At 37.0% G+C, this 9,873-nt stretch overlaps 1 protein-coding gene across 1 annotated transcript; it reads right to left on the bottom strand.

Moving 5' to 3' along the window:
- Positions 1-937: 937 nt before the first annotated feature.
- On the bottom strand, positions 938-8,230 carry LOC103704373 (ribonucleoside-diphosphate reductase large subunit-like). Its single transcript, XM_008787629.4, has 17 exons — positions 7,676-8,230; positions 7,510-7,571; positions 7,324-7,411; positions 6,203-6,466; positions 5,880-6,120; positions 5,716-5,792; positions 3,840-4,010; positions 3,664-3,756; positions 3,431-3,580; positions 3,241-3,327; positions 2,981-3,145; positions 2,773-2,892; positions 2,208-2,410; positions 1,968-2,117; positions 1,740-1,887; positions 1,516-1,599; positions 938-1,407 (listed from the first exon to the last, which is right to left on the bottom strand). The coding sequence occupies exons 1-17, from the start codon at positions 7,901-7,903 to the stop codon at positions 1,312-1,314; spliced, it is 2,427 nt and encodes an 808-aa protein (XP_008785851.1). The 5' UTR covers positions 7,904-8,230; the 3' UTR covers positions 938-1,311.
- Between the last annotated feature and the right edge of the window lie 1,643 nt (positions 8,231-9,873).

Raw genomic sequence — 9,873 nt, forward strand, 5'->3', positions numbered from 1 at the left:
ATAGCAGAGATGTCAGTCATAAATTCTTCAGCAAGACCAGTATTAAGGTTTTATAAGCTTCATAAGCTGGTTGGCTTGATATGTCTATCTTGTGATCCTATTTGATTTCAAACCATGTTGGTATGATGTTTACGACATGTCTGATTTGAAATGATAAGCATATAAGCTTGAGTATCTCATAGAGAGTATTCGAACTGCTATTCTGTGTAGACTTTATAGTTTGTTACTCTCCAATTTCATTTAGCTAACTCAATTAGTCAGCAGCAAGTCAAATAACTAAATAATTAGAATAACAAATTAAGTAATTACTATAAGCTGTATAAAAGGGTGGGGGTGGTGGAGTAAAAACTATTTTGAGTTCTTTAAATTTTGAAGTCTGAATAGCCGAAGCATTACTGGGTAAGAGATGGGAAACAGCAGCAGTTTTGAAGCATGTTTATCTTTTACTAATTTTTTGGAATCTTTTCAAAGAATAAACTTTCAACCATCATCTCAGCAACTCCAATTGACTGTATCACAATTCACAAAGTTGATGGCAAGTTATCCTTTTACTAAGGACAGCATCAGAACAATCCAAGAGATCACAAGAGAATGTCCAACAAATAGGTTAGACAAACCAAAACCAGAAGACTGACGTAAGAACCAAAGAATGTCCCAGTATTGCAACTGTACTTGATGTGCAGATAGACAATAAGCCCAAATGTAGGCTTCAGATTTCAAAAGTTAAAGTGAACTCTATAGCGAAAGTCAGCTAAATCATCCAAACTATATACAACCTCATCCAGTAGTAACATCACACATGGACAGGAGGCACTCTTAGTCATACAATAATATCAAAAACTATTCTTTCAGTGAAAACAAGGACACTTTGTGGGTCAGATTGCAGTTGGTTTTGCATAATGGCATAACGAAGTCAGCATAATCTGGAGTTCATTGAGAATTTTTAACATATATATTGCATTTGAATTGTCTGATCCAAATATGCAAGATAGTCAATGATAAAATGACAAAAAAAAAAAGAAGAGATTTCTATGTAAATCCTCACCATATTTATACAGAGCTAGAAATACAATTATGATACCATATGCAAGTAGATTTGGCATCACGGCACCACATAAGCTGAGGCAGCAGTGCAGGGGATATGCTACACCATCTCTTAAACATTTCATGGTTCTTCATTAAAGAAAAGGCAGGAAGACACCACAAGAGGCCAATGATAAACAATGGACACCATAACTTTTTACAAGGGAGCATGCAGCGGATGCAATCACACTGAAAGAAAATTATCTTAGTACTTGAACAACAAGAGTTTCAACTTCCACATGCCATGCACTCTTCTCTATTATCCAAGGAGCAAACAACCTGTGCCATTTTGTCTTCTAGATCATCATCCACTGGCTTGGGTTTCTGAATCATACAGCAATACAAACAATGAAATTATCACCCAGAAGAAAAGAGTGACCGTGGTAAAAAGGAACAATTTGAAACTTGAACATGAAAAGCCCAGAACTTTACCTTGAGCATGGAGGTATCCACAGTGAACTTGATCGCATCAGCAGCAGCCCGTGTACGCAAATAATACATCCCAGTTTTTAGACCCTTCCATCAAAAAGTTCAAAAAGTTCAAAAAGTTACAACTGAGACTCCATAAAACATTTTCTGATCTAAAAATTAATTATATTCTTCAAATATTAAAGGTGCAAGATAATTAATGAAAAATAGAAAGTTTACACACCTACCTTTGACCAAGCATAGAAATGTAAGGAAGTCAGTTTCCCAAAGTTGGGTTGATCCATGTGGATATTCAGGCTCTGGCTCTGATCAATGTAGCATCCACGATCAAGGGCCATGTCAACTAGTGTTCTTTGCTTGATCTCCCACACAGTTCTAATGTAGCAACATTAACATTAATTAATAGAAAAAATATCTTAGATATTGAGAGAGTTATTTGGTGCAAAGTATATTACTTGTAAATTGCCTTCAGATGATCTGGAATTTCTGGAATCCTGAGGACTGAGCCATCCTCATAAATTATTTTGTTTTTAAGGGCAGGTGACCACAGACCCATTTCAGTCAAGTCATGCAGGAGATGTTTGTTCACTACAACAAATTCTCCACTGAAAAATGAAGTGTTATCATGGCAGGATTTCATATTATCTCAAAATGCCAGCGCTGATCATGAAAATAAAATAAAAAAAAGGGCATACCTTAGAACTCTTCGACTGTAGATGTTGGATGTGTATGGCTCAAAACACTCATTGTTGCCAAGAATTTGGCTAGTTGAAGCAGTGGGCATAGGAGCAACAAGAAGGGAGTTTCTCACTCCATTCTTGGAAATCATGTCTCTTAGCATAGGCCAATCCCATCGGTCAGATGGAGTAACATTCCACATGTCAGGTTGAAGAATTCCCTACACATCAGCATAAACAGCAAGCTTATGAATATAGTATGGGGTTTGTATTTAGAAATGTCCTTAACTAACATTTGTATAACATCAGTAGGTATATAGAATGATTTCAGTTTAAAAATTACTTAACATACTGAGATTCTTTTTTTAGATTCTTAACCAAAAGACTATATCGACATGCACTTTATCTACTCAACAACTGATGAAAGCAAACATAAATGCATGCATGTGCAGACATGATAAACATATGAAAATGCAAAGATATGCATGTGCCCATGTCACCGTGTCTTGCACAAGCTTAACTGGAAATCAGTGGCTGAAAGCAAATGTACAACATATAAATAAATATGTGATTGAACAAAAACCTTGTTCATTGGACTTCCTTGATAAGTTTCGTAAGGGCCTTCTTTTGCAGCAAGCTCTGAAGAAGCTTTCAAAGCATGGTAATATATTGTCTCAAATATGTCCTTGTTCAGCTGCTGAGCCTGTAGTAACAATTAATTTAGTCACAAAATAAGGTCACCATTTAAAAAACAAAAAAAAATAGGGAAGCGCTTAAATCTCCACAATCACCTCAGGTGAATCAAAAGGCATTCCAAGTAAGATGAACGTATCTGCCAAACCCTGAACCCCTATGCCTATTGGCCTATGTCGTAGATTTGATATCCGTGCAGATTCAACTGGGTAATAGTTAATATCAATTATTTTGTCCAGATTGGCTGTAACTATTGCAGTAACCTGTGATGACAAGCACATTAAATCATTCAAGCATAGTCATGGATAAACCATTGTCTCAAGCATGCCTTTCATGGACGCAAGCAATCAAAACTCACCTCAGTAAGCTTGTCAAAGTCAAAATATCTATTCCTTGATCCACTGCTGCCAACAAGTTTTGATGGATGCGACTCTATAGAAACCCCCTACAAAGGTATTATTAAATTTTTTTTTTAGAATGCAGTATGATCGTGAAAATCAATGCTACTTTTTTCACTGAAACCATGAGGAAAGATCCAGAGAACAAACCTTCTCCCTAACAAAACGAGGTAGAGCAATGGATGCCAGATTGCACACTGCAGTTTCAGTAGGACTTGTGAACTCAATAATCTCGGTGCATAAGTTTGAAGACTTGATGGTACCCAAATTCTGTTGATTACTTTTTCTATTACATGTGTCCTACAGAATAACACCAAGGTCAAATGCACTACCCAGGAAACAAATTGTTGTTATAGAGTATCAGACTTATTTTCATTGAATACCTTGAAAAGCATGTATGGTGTCCCAGTTTCTATCTGGGACTTCAGGACTTCAAACCAGAGGTTCTGTGCTGCAACAACCTTCTTGGCCTTGCCCTGGAGCTCATAAAGCAGGAAGAAGTGATTAGTGATTTTAATCTAACTTTATATTTAAATCTAAGATTTGGAAGACCAAGTACCTCACTCTCGTACTTTGCGTACAGCTTTTCAAATTCATCACCCCAACAATCAGCCAATCCTGGAGCTTCATTAGGGCAAAATAAGGACCATTGTCCATTACTTTGGACCCTTTTCATGAACAAATCAGGAATCCAGAGGGCATAAAACAGATCTCGAGCTCTGTGCTCTTCCTACAAGAAATAATAGAAATTAAGTCACAGTTCACAGGTGGAAATTCCAGGTTATCCTTTATGGAGCCACATCACACATGCATGATAAGAGCTGGTTTACTGCATCGTGTAACTCTAAGCGGCAATAGTATATTTTTGCGAGAGATGTCATTCATTTAATAAGATATCAAACTTGAATAGTTTATGACAAGCATCGAAGTTTTCAAATAAGTTGATGTCTGGAGAGTATGTCAATGAGGTACTAAACTCTGAACAAGTTTAATCATATGGATGTAATAAAATTTTTGGTTCATGGAATGAATTACAACATGTGTATTGGAACACAGTTATCTTCACCGTGACTTCTCAAGATGCATTTATGTTACAGAAGATTCAATTAGAAGAATGTAATATTACCAAATCAATAACCTTTCTGACAAATATAACAAGGGAAGAAATAAAGAACATTAAAAAGCAAAAATATCTTAAAAGAATATCAATATTTTTATTGTCTAATACAGTTCAAGCAAAGACATCATGCATCACTATGTAGTTATTCATCATATTATGGGGATCTTCGTATTCTTTGCAAAATGAGATTTAACAAATAAGTTTGATGCATTCAAACTTGACTATGAAGATGGAGACAAATATGAGATAGGGATACAACATGTATAAGACAAATCTTGAAGCACAGAGAGAGAGAGAGGATGATACAGCAAGGATACAACAGTACATCATTATATTCTTTTGAGAAGAATATATGTGGACATATGTAAGACACATCCATAAAGCATATGAACATAATCTATTCTTCATAGGATAACATCAATATCATCCATATCCATCGATAACATGAAAACTCATATTCTAAAATTAGCTATACATCTCATTCATCTTTAAAAGGCTAACACTCATCAGGAAACAAGAACAAAGAATGAAAAGAAAAGAAAAGAAACCTGCCCTCTCATACCTGTACATATCAAGTAGTATCTTGGATCTACCCAGAAAATATGCAAATCCTTTTTGTATTTGTTTTAGTATCAGGATTCTTATATATTTGACACATATCCTAGTAGTATCTAACAAGCATCCTTATCCAAAGCGTACTAGATACATCAAGGGCGTGCATCTTGAACTATTCATGTACCCAAGCTCATGAAAAATTATGTTTGGGTGTGCTGAACAAGAAACAAGAGGAAAAATCCAAGTTAACTTGCTAGTTAGCTAACTGGTTAGGTGAAGCATTTGGATTTGATTCGGACTAAACTAACAACCCAAATACAATGGAAAAATACTATTCAAATCCCTCCAATGACACTGAGTTTTTTTCTACCCAGAAAAACCCTGATTTCATCAATAGTGTTAATATTTTGAAACAGAACACGAGAATTGAAGCACAGTACTATTTTTTCAGAAAGATGAAAATTCTCAATTACTACCATCCACTAATTTAGAACAGATCTAAAGGGAAAAGAGGAACCTATGCAAGTTTTCATGTGTAGGAAACACATAAAATTCCTTCATGAATAAAGATACTACATAAAGCCATGAGTTAAAGAGTATCAGCCACATTTCATCTTCCATCCACGATCTCATGTAATGAATAAGTATCAAAATAATGTTAAAATAGAAGGAAGAAAGATTAACTGAATTCCAAAAAAAAAAAAATACAGTAAAAAGTTGTGTGAACAAACAGTGGTACTTGAGAAGTTATGAACAATACCTTTCCATGATTCTTTCTAAGATCAAGGAATTCAAAAATATCAGCATGCCAAGGCTCCAAATACACCGCAAATGCACCTAGGCGTGAAATGAAGTTCAGCAATCTAAAATCATACCAAACTACGAGCTAAGTGAAAGTCATTTACTGACTAGTAACCAAATTACCTTTTCTCTTGCCACCCCCTTGATCAACATAACGAGCAGTATCATTAAAAACCCTCAACATTGGAACAATGCCATTAGATGTCCCATTTGTCCCACGGATATAACTACCAGTTGCACGAATATTGTGAGCAGATATGCCAATTCCTCCAGCAGATTTGCTTATAACAGCACATTCCTTTAAAGTATCATATATTCCCTCAATGCTATCATCTTTCATGCAAACCAAGAAGCAGCTGCTTAACTGAAAATTTTCATCAAGATATATAAATAAACAGATTACAGCAAGCTTTAATTTGTGAAAATATGAGTTTAGCTTATAATACTTGAGGCCTAGGAGTCCCTGAATTAAACAAGGTAGGTGATGCATGAGTGAACCACCGCTGAGACATCAAATGATATGTTCTGATTGCAGAGTCAATATCATCCTTGTGGATTCCAACAGCAACTCTCATCAGCATGTGCTGCGGCCTTTCTACTACTTTTCCAGAAACTTTTAAGAGATAGGACCTCTCGAGAGTTTTAAATCCAAAGTAGTCATAATCGAAATCTCGGTCATAAATTATCTCACTGTCCAAACGAGCAGCATTCTGAAATTGATACAATTACAAGAAATTACTCCAACTTATATCATAGATTTTTACAATAGCTAATAGAAATGTAACTGGCAAGCATTTGGATGATTAATAATCACATGTAACATTTTGCAGTAGAGTACATTTTGATCATACTGTAGGTCAAGTTCATGCTTTTGCCATTATTCCATGCTTTGAAATCCGTACTCTTAGATGGTAGTGTAGCTATGGCCGCTCTTATTCCCACGGCAAGACCTTTACCACTGCAGGGTCATCTTCCAGTTACTATTACCCACTGGCGGGGGTCGTAAAGCCAAGTTACTTTTACCCACTGGCGAGGGTCATATGCCTAGTTACTGTTACCCATTGGCGGGGGTCATACATAGCAATCTGAGAGTTCTTAAAACTTATTGCTCAGACACACAGAGATAGAGAGAGAGAGAGAAAGTGGAAAACTCTCTGTTTGAATAACTTGATAACTGCTGGAATCATCAAAAACTCTAGGCACTCAACCATATGTAATCAAATATAATACGAGAAATGTCTAAAATCTAATTCATACAAAATCATCAATTAATTAAAGAAACCAAGACATGCTAAGCCAGAATCATGAATGACAATTATGCCATCACACAGGATTATTACAACTGAATATTAGAGCATAGACAGTGCAGCTATAAAGGTGGCACATCTTAATTGCAACATAACGATAACTGTTCCAACCACCAACAAGCTTTAAACCTTTGGCTTTAAGAATGTAGCTTAATAAAACAAAATAATGGCACTGGGTAAAGACTATCAGTTGGATTATTACAGGATACGAAAATCAATAAAAAAAATGATAAATTTCATTGAGGTCAAAGCTAGATCACCTTCATGATGATCTCATAAACATCATCAGCAATCAAAGAGGCCTCCTGCCCAGATCTCTCATTGATGTGATTGTACATCATCTTGACCCTGAAACCACATTTATCATCAACAAAACCCCAAATCCAAGAAATTTTGGAAACAAAACAAACCAAAATTAAACAGCCAAAAAAGGGATAGACCATTACGTCTCTGAGAACGACTTCTTCGTGTTCTTGTGAAGATTCGAGACTGCAATCCTAGCGGCAAGCTGGAAGAAAGGGGAAAAAAAAGAAGCAACCTTGGCAATCGGAACAAAGAGATAAAACAGTAATACATCCCACATCATTGGATAGATGGGAGAAAAAGGAATACCGAGGCGTAGTCGGGGTGGCTAGCAGTCATGGCGGCAGCGGTCTCGGCGGCGAGCTCGTCAAGTTGGCTGGTGGTGACGCCCTTGTAGACCCCGGCGCATACCTTCTGGGCCACAAGCACGGGATCGCAGTGCTCCGGGCTCAGGCCGTAGCTCAGCTTCTTAAGCCTCGCTGTGATCTTGTCGAAGTGGACGGCCTCCCGCCGCCCGTCCCTCTTCACCACATACATCTCGAATCCTCCGGCTATAGAAGACTTGGAGGGGTTTTGGATTAGGCTTTCTCCTCGGTGAGGAATTCCGTCGAACAGATAGACGATAAGGAAATAGGGGAGAGCAAGCGATGGTATCGGGAGGGGAGAGCGTAGAATAGAAGGGGGGTTTAAATGGAGTTGACGGGAAGATTTAAAATTAGGGTCTGGTTTGGCGGACCGCGGGCTTCTTCTGGGAGAAGCTTCTGAAATTTTGGCGCCCAGGCGCGTTTGAGAATCCTCCCTCCATTTGTAAGTAACGTGCGCTCGACGGAGGAGAAAAATATTAAATAAAAAATTACGTATACGCTCCTGTATAGATCCTAAATAATTGTTAAGTCCATTATATACCAGTTTCATATAGATGTGGCAAATGATTTGCAGTCTTTAATGCACTACTGTGTCTGAGAAACATTATTTATAGATCCCTGGTTAGGTCAAGATTATTTTTAGGTTTACCGCCGGGTGTTGCACATAGATACGGCATTTGATTGTCCTTACATGCAAATATGTTAAAAAGAAACTTAACGTTAGGTCCTTGTGTAATTAGTGGATTAGTTGAGTTCCACTATTTACTAGTATGCTGCCATGTGTACATGATATTTGCTGAAGTAAACTGGCCTATATGTTCTTGGGTAAATTTTAAAGTATTCCCTTGAAAAATAATTACTTTTGTTATGTTAAATATACTATTTTAAGTAAACTATATTTTGAGGGTATACAAAAGAATATCCTTGTCTTCTTAGAGTGATGACCATCTCTTGATTCCTAGGGCACCATCACATTTGCCTAACAACAATGAGGTTGGATCCTCTTTAGTTCATATGTTAATGCTGGTTTTCCAATCATGGCTATTCATAATTAGAACAATAGACATGCTTGTGTTTGTAGGGCTCATCCGATCGCAACTGTTATCATCATGGGTGGTTATAATTGGAAAACCGATCCTTCCAATTCATGCATGAATAGGTGAGAATTTTGACTGTACTGTAATCTATTCGACCGACATTGCTACAAAAGATGAAAACCTTGGTAATGTCATCTTCACATTCTTGCCATCTTCAAATGGTGACATAATAACAAAGAAATGAACTTTGGGGGTGGTGCGATTGATTAGGGCTTTTTTTTTAAAACTGAAACTGAAAACTGAAAACTTTCCAGATCTAGTTAATGTGATTCATTAAACACAGTTGCAACAACGAAAGATTTGAAAGAGGTGATCATGAGAAATTACTTCTATTGCTACCGCCCATCTCTCTCTCTCTCTCTTTAGCAGAATACTGATACTGCTGCTATCACCATGGTTGCTCTGAGTATCATCTATCACCATTCACTGCTGCTCTAAACATCAAGGTATTCTTCCAATATAGCATGCATAGTTATTCTTGCAGTCCTTAAGTGGGTAGGGCGAGGCAGCTGCAAACCAAGGCCTTTTTTTTTTGGACTTTCACTGAGAACTAGATGGAGGAAAGTGTCTTCACAAACAGCACCAGATAGCCAATGAGGGGACTCCTGGATTCATCGTTTCCTCAAAATTTTGAGTAAATTGTTTTGCTTAACGTCCTAAGCTCAAATCATTTTGTTAAAATTCAGAATCATTAGTATAAACTTTGGGAATATAAAATTGTTATCCGCCGATCAGTACACACAGGAATAAAGCATCAGATGTCATTCGGCATATGAGAACTGAAATTCAGAGAACTGTTCTTCAATACTTTGGCAATACGATGAAAAAATTTCAAATCCCCCCCATGCAAAAGCAAAATAATAGCGTATAATGTCATGGATGCAACACGAACTGTCACTTATCTCAGACAAAGACCAGCAAGTCAGCAACTTGCAAATTTGAGATATCCCGCATCCTTGAGGCAAAGGATATCATCAAAGGACAAGAAGAGACCAACAAATGGAATTCCTTAGCATCCAGAGACAACCTATTTCATGTACTTTAA

Source organism: Phoenix dactylifera, chromosome 1 (genome assembly GCF_009389715.1).
Source record: "Phoenix dactylifera cultivar Barhee BC4 chromosome 1, palm_55x_up_171113_PBpolish2nd_filt_p, whole genome shotgun sequence".
NCBI lineage: Eukaryota > Viridiplantae > Streptophyta > Magnoliopsida > Arecales > Arecaceae > Phoenix > Phoenix dactylifera.